Source organism: Crocuta crocuta, unplaced genomic scaffold (genome assembly GCF_008692635.1).
Source record: "Crocuta crocuta isolate KB4526 unplaced genomic scaffold, BGI_CrCroc_1.0 scaffold112, whole genome shotgun sequence".
NCBI classification, from domain to species: Eukaryota; Metazoa; Chordata; class Mammalia; order Carnivora; family Hyaenidae; genus Crocuta; species Crocuta crocuta.
The window spans coordinates 1,261,322-1,277,891 of NW_027528818.1; the positions used below are offsets into that span (position 1 = coordinate 1,261,322).

Consider the following 16,570-nt stretch of genomic DNA (forward strand, 5'->3'; position numbering starts at 1 on the left):
TTTATTTGTCATAGTAATCTGTGATCAGTGATTATGACTTGCTGTAAGCTCAGATGATGGTTAGCATCTTTTAGCAGTATTTTAAAATTAAGGTTATGTACATATTTCATAGACTGTAGTGTAAACATTTACAGGTACTGGGAAACCAAAAAACTTCTGATTCACTTGGACCCACAGTACTACTGAGGTATGCCTGTAATATTTGTCTAATGAAGAACGATAAACCATTTGAAAGTTTTATTTGAAAACGGGCACCTCGGTGGCTCAGTTGGTTAAGCACCCAACTTGATTTCAACTCAGGTCACAATCTCACTGGTTCGTGGGTTCAAGTCCCACATCAGGCTCTGAGATGCTGACAGTGTGGAGCCTGCTTGGGATTCTCTCTCTGCCCCTCCCGTTAGCGTGCTTGCGTGCGCACTCTCTCAAGAGTAAATAAAAACATTAAAAAACATTTTTAAAAAGTTGGGTATACATAAACACTTTGTTTAACCTACTCGTTATATGGACTTTGTCTTAAGAATGGCTTTCCTAGGAAGGAGAGAGCCTGAAACAAAAGCTTCCTTCAGTACGGTGTTTGGTGGAAAGGTGAGCTGGGAACAGGGGCAGCCAGCTGGGCAGGGTAAGTTGGTTAGGTACATAGCCCTGGTTTTGGGATTGCCCAGGCTGGTGAGTGAAGTCTCACAGAACCTGGGAATGGAGGGAGAGGAGGAGAAACAAGGGAAGCATTTTTCTGCTAGCTGAGTGTCACAGACTTTCCCCATGTAGTCTGAAGAGAACCTGGAGTATGAGGAAGGCAAGAAGGGTGTTACTTGGTGTTGGGTGGAGCCCTTTCAGCAACTGGCCGCCTGATGTGGATGGGATAAAAAGGTGGCAGCATGTGACCAGAAGTGTTCTATACAGTTTCTCTTATAAAAGTTGTTGATAATTAAAGGGGCTTGCTTTTCAATTTTGAGTATTTGTTATATTTGCGCTTAATTTGGCTGTTAGGTCCATGTTTAGGGAATAGTATGAGAAAGTAAAGTACAAAAGAAGTAAATGGCTTCCTTTCATAAACCCTAAATTTATAAGCTCTTAAAGTGTAAAAGTTATAAACATTGGTTGTAAACTTAAGACGTTTTTAGATTGTTCATTAGAGAAATTGGAACTTCCGAGTACATCCTTTATATATATCCTATATATATATATCCTATGTGTGTATATATATACACCCTATATGTATATATCCTATATATATATCCTATATATATATATATTCCTGTAATGAGATTTTATTTTCCACATTCAGAAAAAAATATAGATGAAAGATGTAGATACAGAAGATGAACAGTGATTCTCATGGCCACCTATCCTTTTGAATATTTTACCTAACTATTAACAATTAAAAAATTCTGGGTAGTAATTTTTCTCTTTTAAATGAAAACTTTGGCTTTAAGCTAACCAACCTCAGATGGAGTAGAAAACCAGACTAACTAACCAACTTCAGATGGAGTAGAAAACCAGACTGCTTATGTATTTACCTAAGGGTGTACCTGTTACTATGTAGCTTGTTGCATGTTTCCTGTGAATTACTTCCTAGACTGTTAAAAGCATTTAAATGATGTATAATTTTATAGGGTGTATAGAATTATATAGGGTGGATTCATAAACTAGGGGACTAAAGTGGAGTCCAAAAACCTGAGGTACATACATACAAGACCTGAAGTGACCCTAAGGGTGTATTCCATGAGAAGGATGGATGGACATGATTCATTAGCTGTGAGCCATATGGGAGAAGCTGGGGCATTGCAAGGTGGGGAGCTGGAACTAACATTTGTATTAAAGCCAGGAGCACCCCAGTAAAAAGGGCAATCCTAAAAGTAAGGTAAGCCTAAAAGCCCCAAACACAATGTGTTAGCAAGCTAAGATGAAAAGTAGTTTCTAGCTGGTGGTAATAACATACTTGGGTCACTTGGCCAGAAACGAATTCGGAGAGACAGAGGTCAGCCAAGGAGGCATTACTTTAACAGGAAGCCCATTTGGACTCACCTGCTGAAATAAACTTGTTGTATTTCCCTTTCATAAGAAATCTGGAGAGAAGTGGCAGGTGGCAGTTGTACAGTTTTAATATAAAGACTAGCATCTTTGTGGCTTTCTTGGCATTTCCCTATAGCACTTTATGGTAACAAATTCACAAGTAGTACCATATATGTATTTCCTCTTATTAAGAAATCAAAAGGACTTCCAGAAATACCCCAAGAGACTTCTACTTCTAATTTACTGGCTAGAACTGGGTCAACATGGCCATACCTAGCTGTAAGAGAGACTAGGAAAATAAGGAAGGACTTGTTATGATTGTCTTAGCTCACTAGTGATCCACTGTCTGAGGCTGGATACATACTACCCTATTAAACTGTAAGGAAAGAGGTGCTGGTGAGTACAAGGTTGGGAAGGAAAAGGGGGTGTTTGGCATACTAAACCTTAGAGTTTTCACAGATAAAACTTCACTGAACATTAGTTCATTAACCAAAGCACAAGGAAATAATCCCATCAGGAGCAGAGGTAGCAGAAACAGTGAAGTGGACAGGCTCTAAGTGGTTTAAAAATACTAAAAGACAACAGAATAAAAATTATAAGCTCTTGAATAACTGCTTTTTTGGTAATTCTAGCAGCTTCCTTAACTGGCATCTGCTTTATCTCAATTCCTAGTGTGCATGTAAAAACCTGATGAAGGCAGTGAAAACCCACTAAACCTGCCTGTATTCATCCTTTCCTGTCTTACCTCTTTGATGCTCATGCTGATTTCTACCTCACCTGATATTTATTCTGCTTTACATGGGATTATTTATCATTTATCCTTGTAGATGCTTTTTCTGGGAGCTACCTCCTTCACTTAGCCCTTTCTGACTCTCAAACCGAGAATGGTTTCTCTTCTGAACCAGGTGCACATATGCCAAACACTGGGTTGAGAGCTTGACATAAATGTATATGTTAATGGATATGAATGAAGTTATAGACCAACTGATGAGTTTATCCAGTTTTCCTACTTTTCTCTTTGGCCACAATTGTAGAAGACAAACTATATGCCAGATGTCAAACTGCAATTATAAGCAAAAGATTCAGGACTGGGCTTCTGGATGCTATGGTCGAAAATCAGGTGACCTTAAATTGCATAAATGCACTGCTTTTGTTAATGCTGCTGTACACTGGTTGAACATAATACAGATTATCTCTTTATTGAAGATTTAAAACTTAAAACAGTTGATACACACGGTAGATGAAGTTCAAAAGGTAATGGCTGTATGTGTATATATCCCCTTTTCTTTGCCTGTTCTGTAACCAAGTTATCATTCCCCAAAAGCTTATTGTCCTGAGTATCCTTTTGGCATTTTACTATTTTGTATATTTTCAATAAATGGGTGTTATTTATGAACTATATTGCACCATTAAGAGATATTTTCCAATCAGGACATACTAAGCAGTCTTCCAAATTTAATAGCTAGCATCTGCATTGGTAGTGTATTTGAGTTGGTTTTCACAGAAAAACTTGTGTTAGCAAGTAAGATACTTTCTATTGCTATATAAAAATTTAACATCTAAATCCATATTTTAAAAATTTCATTTACACGAATATTACAATTAATCCATATTCTGTCAGCAGTAAGAAAGAACTGTGCTCTTATTTTAGCATATGTTTTCTTTAGGACAGAATACGGAATCAGTAAGTAAAAACAGCTTTTGTCTTATTTTATTCAATATACTTGAAATAATCATTCACAAATTTAACCTATCCTTAAAAATAGGCACTACTTATTAGTATAATCCCATTTATGTACAAAACAAACCCTTTACATATTCACACTTAGCTAAGTGCACAGAAAAAAAGCATAAAAGGATATATATTATTAAATGCAAAACACTGGTAACCTTTGGGAGGGTAATGTGAGGAGAGAACATTTTATTACATATATTTCAGTAGGTCTGAATTTTTCACAACATGTATTTATGGATTACTCATATAAATTAATTTTTAAAAGGCCTAATGGGGACCAGTTAAATTATATATTCTATTCACTGTCTGCATGTTAATTAGCGCTTCTATGGTCTTAAGGAGCTTTAAAAGTCTGTTTCAGTAATTTGTAATTTTCTTATTTTGCCTGCCCCATTCATTCATTTTAGTCAACTCTTTTCCTCACTTGTAGTATACGTTCCAGTTCAGTGCATTTGAAGTATAACTGAGAGTGGTTTCACACCACATCCCACTGTTCAAACTCAGAACTTGAGATGAGGTGCAGTAAGTTTTTAGAGCTCTTGCTACACACTATCCAAAACTCCAAAGTCAAAAAGATTTAGATAATGTCCTCTATATCCAAAGGTGGAGATGAATATATTTGGTACCAAGAGATACTTTACAATGCTACCAGGGGACTTGTTTGCATTAATGTTGCCTTTAACCTCGTCCTTGGCTGCCCGTCAGAAATCTGTTATGTTTAAAATTACATAGATGCTCAGGCATCAACTCTATAAAGATTTTAAAGGAAGCAAACATTCTTTAAAATGCTTTTCCTAAACTTTGATCACAATTATACAGATGTCTAAAGAATGACATTACTTTGAGAATTACAGAATCTTATGGAATGCTAAAACTGAGTAATTCAGAGGAAGGTTAGGGTTTTTTTCTGGCGGATGGGGGTGGTTTGTGGAAATGGTTTTTGATATTCAAAAGTATTCAAAAGCACCAAAAACAACAATGTAAACAATGCTTAAGTTGAGAACATGGCCATTTTCCAATAGTGGTGTTTTGTAGTAATCTTAACTTTGAAAGTCTAAACACACTGATAACATATTGCAAGACTGAAAGCAAATAACAAATATAATCCTGATGTTTATTTATCAAATTTCATTAGTGGAATCTTTGACCGGCTTTTAAAATAAGGGCAGTTTCATTATACTGGCATATTTGGCAAACTAGAAGTACAGAAAGCTTTTTCAAGATTTTCAAAAGGGGGCAACACTGGTCAGCATTTGGTACACGCATATGGTAACACCTACTGAAATCTTCCCACACATCATGAAACCTCGGAGGTAATTTGTATAGCTTGAAATGTCTTCATTTTAGGATGTTCTACATAAAAAGGGCCTTATCAAGAACAGAAAAGTGGCAATTTCTGTGTTTAGACTATAACTTACAACACAACTGGCTTTTGATGTTACATTAAGTAAATTATACTTCAAGCTCCAGAGTACGTGGGGCATAAAAACCTGATTCAAGTTTTATATGACAAAAAATCCCAATAAATGTTTCTTTTAAGAAATCGCTTCTCAACATTCTCAGATTCAGTCTAGTCATCCAAGAAAAAGTAGTTTCCACTCTTCTTTTGTTCTACATCCTAAAAAACGAAACAGAAGCAACAAAATCAACACCATTCTCCTATACATAGGGGTAAGTCTTTCACCCACAGTCTTGCATGGCAGTGTTTACAAGTATGTATATAATCTCCTCGGCACTCACGATCTATCTGCTCCTGGAATTCGTGGGTCCACTAAATCAAAGGCAGGATTACTACTTCTGCTACTCATCCCTACAACCGGAACACTTCCCTTGGTCTACCCTCAAGCAAAGCCCCTTCATGGAAAATGCCTTATGTATGTATGTTAAAATTCTGCTGTATAAAATATTCTGACTTTAAACTCCTAGTCCAAAAAGTAACATTGTCTAGTTTGAGACCTGCCTATTACACAAAACTCCTATAGAACTATTTTTTCCCATTTCACTTTAGAGAGGGGTGGCCAGTAATGACCCATCTCCCTGTCTGCCTAGGATCTTATTAGGATCAAGGTATGACTAAGATGTGTGGGCATAGAGAAATGAGGACTAGGTATACTTGGAGACTGAACCAAGTTCTCTGCACAAGAAAATGACAATGTAACATTTGTAACACTTAAGAAAATTCTTAGGAAAGTTAAGCTATGGGCATGATAACTGTTGTAGGATTTAGTTCCTCTTTTCTACTTAATTGACAAGACCGACACTTTTCAGTTTTAAGTCAGAACTTGTCATTTCCTTATCTTGACTAGAGAGGAAGTATAAACAAAATACACGTGAAGTCTAAAGGCATCTGTGTTAGGTCTTTAAGAATAGATAATGTAGATACTGATTTGGTCTCGGCTTTCCAAGCGGTCATAGTTTAATGGAAAAGCGAGAATACAAATATGAATAATAAAATCTAGTAAATGGTAGTATTAAGAGCAAGGGCTAGAGGGCCATGAAGCATAAGCAGCATTTTAAGCAGGCACTGCAGGAGATATTTGAAAAGACAGAAATGCTTTTTTTCCCCCAAGAGTTCATTGGCCTTTTTCGTGCGACCAATGAATTACTGTCTTCTAAAAAAAATCATGTTTCACAGTCTACATCAACCGTAAGGAGCATAATTATTTTATGTACAACGAAGAAAAACACTGCCAATTAAACTGACAAACTATTTTCCCACTGTGTACAATTTTATGCTCACTGAAAAAGCTTGCGTGGATTCTTAAAATATTTTATAATCAGGTGTTGCTCTTGTGCATGCAAAAGAAAAGTAGAGAAGAGAAACTAGGCATCTGTAAAAACTTTGTATCAACAGTGAATTAGTATAATCTTTCTAAAGACATTAAAATGGCAATTAAACTCAACACAGGCAGTACAACAGTGGGTACAAGTCAGAAAGAACATGAACAGGTCTAAGTCCAGGTAGCAATAGCAACTACATCAGAATTACTGCCTACCAGACTATTAAATGTAAAAAATAAGAATTTTAGAATTAATGAAATGACAAATTTTTCCATGAGAAAGTCTTCCAATTTGAAACATGCCTTTCAATGATTTATTTATAAAGAAATTATCCACGATTTAAGAGTTTTTATACATACCTTAATTGAATTGAGTTTGTTTATTCTTGGCCTATAGTTGTTTGGATCTCTTCTGAATGTAATTTCAAGCTGAGACAAAAATTTATTCATGCCAGCCAAAAGTGTTTGAGGACTAGAGGAAAAATAAGATCAATTGTGATTAAAATTTATCCGACAAATATACTTTTTGGGATTGAAGAGTATTAAGCATCACTATTCCCTCTAATTCCCTAATCTGGGTAACAGTATATAATCACAGCATACTATAAATTAATTCTATGTGCAGAAGTGTCTTTCCTTGGGAATATTTTGTTTGGCTATATTACTTTTGTGGAAAACAAGCCCAATTTGACCGGTGTTTCTGATCTGGAAAAAGAAACCCTTAAGACAGAAGCTACTACTCTAGAAAAATAAAAGGTCATTAGGAGATTACAGTATTTCAAACCTGACATTTATAGGAAATAAGAGAATTTAACAGGAGAGGTAAAATTAACATCAGAAATTTGGCACTGGAAGGAGTATGTACAGCACATGGATTTTACTTGTAACTCCTTTTTCAATTTCTATGGTTTATTCATCTTTTTTTTTTACCCAAATTACTTCTTAAATCACATTAAATTATATCCTACTTGTGAAACACTTTAATAAGCATTTTTTGTAAATACAGACGGTTACTTGAATAGGCTTTGCAGAGTCTGAAATTGCCCTATCAAAGAAATATGGAATTCTCAATTAACAAATTTAAAATGAAAATAAAGAATTGTGGGAAGCTGCTCAGTAAATCCTTTTTTTTGGATGAATTTTTCAAACAGCAACTCCTTTCCCCCCCATTATCACAGAACATAATGGAATCACATCAAACTGCTATTTTTACAGGTGAAAAATGGTTGAAGAGCAGTAATTTCATATGGTTCAACTTAAAAGAAGGTTTTAGCACCAAGACATTCCTCATAAACTGATTTGAGTGTTAGACTTCTCTATATTACAAGAGCTCTAAATCAGGTCAATAAGGAAAAATTAGAGAAAAAAGAAAAGGTAAAATTCATTTTGACTCTTCTATCAATACCAGATTTTGGGGTCCACTGTGAGCATTACCACTAGCAGTGTAAGTTGGACAAATAATATAACCTTGTTTTCCTCAATTGCTGTATGCAAAAACATCAATGGTTTTCAGGGAATTACTTGCAAAATCAAAATCCTAATCTGTTTTGAAAATCCACATAGTGAAGCACACAAGTTAACTTTCAAGAAAAGCTGAGTGGCCCAGAGCTCTGCATGCTTATCCCCTTGGGTCAGGAGTTCTATGCCATATAGTCTGCACACTAGTTTACCCAGTTCCATCCAGTATTCAATATGGATAATCCTGGGAGTCACAGAATCATTCCTAGAATTTCTGGCTACTTCTTTCCTTTAAAAATTACAATGGTATGACTGATGTTTATAAGCTTATTGGAAAATTTCAAGTAATACTTTAATTGTTAGATTTTATAATTAAGCTTGAATATTTCAGAAAATAGTTTTACCTGTTTGCGACTGTGTTCTTAGATGGAATACCATCAAAAACGATGACTCGATCTGCTAGATAGGTGGCCATAATGAAGTCATGTTCCACAACAAAGGCTGTCTTCTTAGCATGGAGTATGAAACTGAAACACATGATTTTGAACATGTTTCCAGTTTTACATTATCAAACATTCAAGTGCTGTATATAAGCACTGTTGTATGTCAGTGCACACTAATTAAAAATCATACTCTTACTGGAGGACATTACCGTTTGACAACTCGAGCTGCCATCAATCTTTGCTCAGAATCCAAATATGCAGATGGCTCATCAATTAAATAGACATCAGCCGGTTTGCCCAAACAAAGAGCTAAAGCTACTCGCTGCAATTCTCCACCAGATAACGTCTGCACCTATTTGGAGAAAAAGTTTAGCTAACCATATAGACACCTGAAGTTTACAATAATAAAATAACAAAAATAAAAATATGTACTTCTTGATCGATGATGTTTTCAATTTGCAAAGGCTTCATCACATCAGTCACAAATTGTGGATGAGTGTAAGCATCTCTTATCTTTTCATGTAGTAACTGTCGAACACTTCCCTGTTTTTGTGAAAATATTGAAATTTTATTTTAGTACACAGCTCCTCTAGTGCTCAATCTTTACAAAGTTAAGCTTCTGAGCAAAAGTATATCAATTTGCCACCCACAGATAGGATAGTTATTTTTATGCTTCTCCATCTATGGCATGTCCTAAAATTATTAGAAAACCATCATGTCCAACAAGTAAAAACAATCTTAAAATTTGAAAGTAGTAAATGACTACTGTTTCAAGAAAGAAATCATTTGATAGGGTGCCTGGGTGTCCCAGTCGGTTAAGCGTCTGACTCTTGGCTTTTGGTCCAGGCTACCATCTCGTGATTCGTGGGTTTGAGCCCCGTGTCTCGCTCTGGCTGACCGTATGGAGCCTGCTTGGGATTCTGTCTCCTTTGCCCCTCCCCTGCTCACTCGCGATCTCTAAATATTAAAAGTTTAAGAAATCATTTGAGAACATTAATAATTCTCAAGGTCAGTGTGGGTATCAAGTACCCTTAGGCAATTAGCAAGGTAAGACAAAATGCATAATAAAGATGTCATGTGCTTGTTTATTTCAGGAGAGGGCTGAGTCTGAGAACTTATAAGCTAAGCTTATACAAAATACCAAAGGTAACAAAATTTAGTATTTTTGAGAGAGCGAGTGCGAGCAGGGGAGGAGCAGAGACAGGGAGAGAGAATCCCAAGCAGGCTCTGTATTGTCAGCATGGAGCCCAGTGTGGGGCTCAAACTCATGAACTGTGAGATCATGACCTGAGCCAAAATCAGGAGTTGGAACACTTAACTGACTGAGCCACCCATTCGCCCCCAACGATAATTTTACTGTAAGCTAAGCAATCTCAAATAGGCCTAACAAAGTGAAGGCTGAGGTCCTGAGTGCAAATACTATCACTAAGAAGTTCATTACAATACTTGGAGAACTGAAGTTAACTTTTTGACTATTATGGAATACATTTGTGTGCAAATTTTTGTGTTGAGAGAGGTCTTCATTTCTCCTGGATATGTATCTAGGAGTGGAAATGTTGGTTCATATGTAACTATGGTTAATCATAAAAACTGCCAGGTTGTTTTGTTTTTTTAAGTGGATGTACCATTTTACATTCCCATCAGCAATGTATGAGGTTCCAATTTCTCCACATCTTCACCAAAACTTGTTACTGTCTTTTTAAGTCATCTTAGTGGGTGTGTAGTATCTCACTATAGTTTTGATTTGCATTTCCCTAATGACTGATACTGAGCATCTTTTTGTGTGCTTATTTGGTCATTTGAATATTTTCTTTGAAAAAATGTCTATTCAGGAATGCCTGGATAGCTCAGCCGGTTGTTTGACTTTTGGAGAGAGAGCGAGAGTGAGCAAGCGCAAGTGCACGCGGGGACATGAGTCGGGGAGAAGGAGACACAGAATCCCAAGCAGGCTCATCATCCCAACATGATGCTTGACACCCCAAGATGAGAAGTCGCATGCTTTTACCAACTGAGTCAGCCAGGTGCTCCCACATTTACTTTGGAAAAAGAGGTCAAACATTTTAAAAGCATTTCCTAACAGTGGAATTGAATCAAGGACTTATATCTTAATACTTTCATTAGCCACTTTTGGTAAAACTGCACAGAAATTAATTTGAAGAATAATGTTGATACAGTGAACGATTAAAGGTCTAGGTGTATGTGTGTGTGCATAAACTTTCCTTTAATAACCAAGTAACAGAATAACTCACAGTTGATTTGGGACTGATTTTCTGTGGCTTATAACTGACATTTAGAACTGGTACTTCTCCTGCAAAATAAATGCAAATAAAGAAGACACTGAAAATCACCCATATCTTCAAAGTTTCCTATGTGGGACAGAGTAAAAACACTCAACAATACAACAGTACCTCCTTCATCAGGCTTAAGTCTTCCAGCAAGCATTCTGATAAATGTGGTCTTACCAGTACCTGCCAAAACAATATATACAACAGCCTTGAAAGATACTTCATGTTTACAGTAACACATTATGTACACTACTTGGTTTTAAGTGAGAAATTAGTTTTAAAGGTATCCACTGACCCTACTGAATTCTGAAGGCTAAACAAAAATACTTGAAACTTTTCATGAGTTGCCTCTGAAGTACCATTCAAAACTAATTAGAGGAATATAGACTAATAATTCTTACTAGAAACCATTACAAGTCTTGGGCTAGTTTTTAAAAGACTTACTTAGCTTAAATACTAATACAATTTATTGTTAAGGAGTATACTACTATTATGATTGATACCATCATTTTAAAGTCCATTTACATGAAACTCAACCCAGTTCAAAATTCCTCCATTAGCTAAAGACTAAAATACATGGCCAAATCCTCCTAGAAAACTTATCTTCTATAGATTTATAAGTATACAATTCAAATCTCTTTTTTTCAATCTTGAAAGCAATACCAGACATTTGGTACTTGAATTCAACTCAGGTCTTTATTTATGACAGCAATCTAAAATTGAAAATTCAGGTAATACAACTATTTACAAAGGCAGACTAGCCTGAATTTAAAATAATAAAAGCTCAAATGAAGGAACTGAAGAAATACTAATTTAAACTCGACTGCTTCTGAATTACCTTATTTTATCCTTTCTGTCCTCATCTGTTTCTAAGATGAATAAATGACCTAACAATTTATACACAAAAACTAGGTTGGAAAAATATCTTATTTTCACTAAAAGTTATGAAATGAAATATATGAAATATAAACTTGATTGAATGGCAATGACATTAAATCATATGTCATAAAATGTGAACTATAGTGAGAAATGTATGGATTCAGTCTAGCTCCCAGATTTACAACGGAGTCAAAAATTTTCATGCAATAGCTGAAATGAAGTACTGGATAAACAGAACAGACTTCCAAATATCACAAGGAAAACTTACCATTCTCCCCCAACATTACCATGATTTCAGAATCTGTAAACTCTCCAGCTACAATTGCTAGCTCAAACTCTCCCATCTTCTTCTTCATTCCAGGATATTTATACATACACATCTTTTTGACTTCTTCTTCATTTGCTGTCTCAGCCACTTTAAAAACAAGTGATGCATCTCTGAATCTCAAGTTTTCTGTTGGAACGTAGCCATCCAAAAAAATGTTTATGCCTGTTGGAAAGTCATTGACAAGAGTGGTAAAGATCAATTAAAGACTAATCTTTTTCCACAGCAAGAAATCATAAAATGAGAATAGTCTGGGAATAATTTCTTAAATAAACAAGTTATGAGTATGCATTTCACATGAGATCTAGATACCACAAGTTGAAGTCCTAAAATACTGCATTTTTTCAGAGTAATTTTCCAGGTCTGTAATACATTTATAATAATGAATTAACTTCATTTAACGTTTTTTTGGCTTCACTGTACAAAACTATACATCATTATCTAAACTTTTTTTTTTAATTTTTTTATTTATTTCTAGGAGAGAGAGAGAGAGAGAGAGACAGCGTGAGCAGGGGAGGGTCAGAGAGAGAGGGAGTCACAGACTGAAACAGGCTCCAGGCTCTGAGCTGGCAGCCAGCACAGAGCCCGACGCGGGGCTCGAACCCACCGCGAGATCATGACCTAAGCGAAAGTCGGACGCTTAACCGACTAAGCCACCCAGGCGCCCCTATCTAAACGTTTTTTAGTAACTGAAAGAAAACTAACATTGTGCATGAGAATCCCTCCATATTAAAACTGTGAAGATATGCAATGGTAGAAACAGAAATGAAAAGGTGGATTATGTGGGAAAAATGCAAAGGTCTATTTTCAGTGATTCCTATATTTAAGATAAGTAGAGAAAGATAGTATCTCAAGTCTGGAAGGTTTTGAAAGAAAGCCTAAGTATGTTATTCATCTCATCTGGAACTCAGAGCCATATCAGGGGGACTATAGCCTCAGCCTAGAACACAGGTGTTCAATATTTGATGAAAGAATAAATTCATCCTGCCAAATCAGTATTTTTTTTTAAATCTTAAAACTATTTAAAAATTATAAATTTGAGGTTAAAAAATTAAAACCAAAAGTTAAAAAGGAACATAGACTTGAGGGAAACCTTAGTAGCCACTGAATCCAAATGCCTAATTTATCAGGTAAGCAAATGAAGGCTCAGAAAACTGCAAAAAGACATTAAAAAACCAGCCTTTCCATTTCTACTGCAACACTAGTAATTTAAAACCGAGCCCAAGCTATGACTGTCTTTGAAGTTCAAAGAGAGCTTTTACATTTACACATGGCATTAATTTCAGTATGTTAAAAGAAAGCATAAAGAAGGAAAGTTTACTTGAATTTTTTAACAAATGAGGCACATTAAAAACTTCAGCAGGAACCATTTCTTAAATGGACTGGCTTTTAGGAGTGCGTGGGTGGCTCAATTGGTTAAGTGTCTGACTCATGGTTTGTGAGATCGAGTACTGCATCTGGCTCTGTACAGTGCAGACAGAGCCTGCTTGGGATTCTGTCTCTTCCTCTCTCTTCCCCTCCCTGGCTCGCTCACTCTCAAAACAACTTAAAAAAAAAAAAAAAAGGCATAGCTTTTAGACATGGTATTTATAACTACAATTGCGAAGAGTGAATGCCAAGAACCTACTTCATTTTTAATGCAATTCTGGACCTATTACATGGTATAGGGTAGGTACTTAATAAATACTTGCTAATTGAGAAGAATTACAAAATTAATAACTTTCTGATATCATCTCTTAAGACTATTTACTGGAAAGAAAATTAAGCAATCTCACAAATTTTTCCTGAACATATACATCTGTTTATCTCAAATGTACAAGTAAATGAGTACTTAGGGATCTCAAAAAATTATTTTTGAAGAGATCACTTTATTAAAAAAAAAAAAAAAAAGGAGCCTGCCTAACCCAGGGGTCTACACACAAGACTACATGATTAATTATTCCTATAAAATATGGTATTTTTTCAAATATGCACTAGATAGTCCCTTTGTCAGCTGAAGGCACATTTGGAAAGATGAAATATAAAGTAAAAGAGGAGAAAGAAATCAGTGGAAGGAAATGGTAAAGAAATTAAAAGGAAAAAGGCATACTACGTGGAGAATGCACGGATACTTGTTTCAGGAGCCACTGAGTGGTAATTAGTTTTTATTTTTGCCTAACTTGCTTAGGTAGAGAAGAGACATGGAAAAGAGAGGCCAGAGAGTCCCTCTTTCCTGACAGTAGAAGGAATAAATGAAAATAGGCTTACTAAGCTATTTTATTAGACTTTTACTCACTAAAGTATACTAAACTATCTTATTTTAATACACTATCTTATTAGACTTTTAGACAGTCTTACGTTTTACAAACTTAAGATACAGATTATAAATTTGAAAAATGGGAACAAGATGATGAGCACTGAATGAATTTTAAGTTTCACTACTGGTTTTGGCCTTTCAAAGATAAAGCTGAAGATGATAAATACTATGATGAAGTTGTAGAAGCCAAAATGTAATAAAAACTTTTAAAACATCAAACAGTGAAATTGACAAAGCATTGCTACCCACTCCAATAGAAACTTCTCCAAAAAGAAATGCTTTGAATAACAAATGATGTATATAACCTTATATATACACTCTTTTGAATGATTAAATTCCATTAAGACTAGAATTTTGGATAAATATTAAAGCAACATGTAACTGCTGAAATAAACAATACATTTTCTAAGCATTAAAGTGAAAGAATAGAGCATTGTGGAAAGAGTTTTTCAAGTTACCTTCTCTTACGCTAAAAGGCATAGTGACAACACCGTAAGCACTTGGTACGCCATATAAACAGCAGATGAAGTCTGAGAGATAGTCTAATACACTTAGATCATGCTCCACCACAATGATATATCTGCAAATCAATATAAATTTTTATTTTTAAATGTAACATAACGAATTAAAATTATATTACAATTTAAACACATAGATCAGTGTAAATTCTAGGAAAACAGATTATGTTAAAAAAATTAAATGCAAAAACCATACTAAACAAAAGCTGTAAAACATTAAATAAGACTCATTATCAAGTCTTCCTATTTCAAATTGTTTCCCTAAACTGAAAGGAAAAAAGTTAATATGAAACAGTTTATGGATAGGTGAAATGTGTTTTGCCTAAAAATAAAAGTTTTAAATAAACTTTATAAACAGACACAATTACAACAGATTTAAATCCGATGTAGCCTAAGCTGTTTATTAGGCTATTTATCATGTGCATTAATAAGCCCTTCTAGTTGTCCTGTCCCATGCTGGCTGAAGTACGGGAATACAGAGAATCTGACAGAATGCTTAACTTTAGAACTTTCAACTTAGCTGCGGAAGATAAGGGATAGGAAACATTACCCGCGCCCCCCGCCCCCCCAAAAAACCCAAAACAAAAACTACACAGCCAAACATGTTCTCTAGATATAAAATCCAGTGGAGGTCAAAAAGGAAACAGGTTAGTGTGTACTGGAACACTTTATGAATGGGACAGGATATGACATGACTTTTGAAGTGGTAAGAAGAAAGTATTGCTAGTGTATGAGCTATCAGGCAAATAATGTTCATAATGCTTTTATGCAGCACTTTATTCCTATTCAAGTTAGTTCAAAATGTTAAAAAAGCCATGTCACACAGACACTTCAAATCCCAACTTATGTTTCCTGTACAAATATAAATTCTCCATATTTATATTAGTGGAATCATCACTCTCATAAAATAGGACTAATTTTATTCTCAGTGATATATCGTTTAAATTGAGAAATTGTTATTTCTCAACGATGTCTTGTGCATTTATTTTATCCTTTTCTTTTTCTAAATTCTAGTTCAGGCTCTCTCAACATTGCTATAGACTTTGAACAAACCCCATTCTTTTCAGTTTCCCAGATATGGCTCTGAGTCACAAATAAAATTAACGTCCTGAGACTTTGTTTCAAAACTTTCCAAAACTTCAGCTATTATTTTTCCCCATGTACATACATGGATCCTTCATTGTTTCCTGAATAATCCACTTTTCCATTTCTGTGTGTCTATGGGCTCTGTTCCTTCTTCTAAATGGTCTCCTGTCTAAATCCTCACATGCTGAAATTTTACTGAACCCTTTAAGGTCCATCACAAATCCTACCTTCTGCAGCGACTCCTTCATAATATGCAAATGAACTTTCCCCAACTCTTGACCCCTTGTAACTCTGAACTGATACCTGGATTTTATTTATTATTTCTATTTATTTTTTACTTGTTATTATTTTGAGTACTTCTACAACTTGTTCTTAAATTTTGTGAAGTCACAATATATATTTTAGCACCTCTATCGATTTTTAGTTCTGTGCTATATACCAAAGAGATGTTTAATAACGTTGCTGAATAATGAAGAATTTGGACCTATGCTCATTGGCAATGGGGCAAAATGGTAGGTTCTTAAATAATATGTCCAGTAAAATATTCTATGGTTGTGCAAATGTTCTCTATGTGCAGCATGTGGAATGTGGGTAGACTGATTGAAGGAATGAGTTTTTAATTTCAATTAAAATAGTAACATACGACTAGAAAATCTAGCACGGTTCTACAATAAGAGAATGATAAGAAAAAACATCATTTCAGAAAGATTAATCTGGCAAGAAGAAAGAACCACTGACTTTTTAAAAGGAAA

The 16,570-nt window shown here is 35.1% G+C and overlaps 1 protein-coding gene across 1 annotated transcript in view; it reads right to left on the bottom strand.

Moving 5' to 3' along the window:
• Positions 1-3,702: 3,702 nt before the first annotated feature.
• ABCE1 (ATP binding cassette subfamily E member 1) overlaps positions 3,703-16,570 on the bottom strand; it is a 28,705-nt gene continuing 15,837 nt past the window's right edge. The window contains exons 10-18 of the mRNA XM_077755925.1: positions 14,673-14,794; positions 11,862-12,083; positions 10,838-10,897; positions 10,679-10,737; positions 8,862-8,972; positions 8,639-8,781; positions 8,391-8,513; positions 6,889-7,000; positions 3,703-5,366 (exon numbers count right to left, since the gene is read on the bottom strand). Coding sequence (XP_077612051.1) covers positions 5,319-5,366; positions 6,889-7,000; positions 8,391-8,513; positions 8,639-8,781; positions 8,862-8,972; positions 10,679-10,737; positions 10,838-10,897; positions 11,862-12,083; positions 14,673-14,794 — 1,000 coding nt within the window. The 3' untranslated portion in view covers positions 3,703-5,318. The remainder of the gene's footprint in view (positions 5,367-6,888; positions 7,001-8,390; positions 8,514-8,638; positions 8,782-8,861; positions 8,973-10,678; positions 10,738-10,837; positions 10,898-11,861; positions 12,084-14,672; positions 14,795-16,570) is intronic.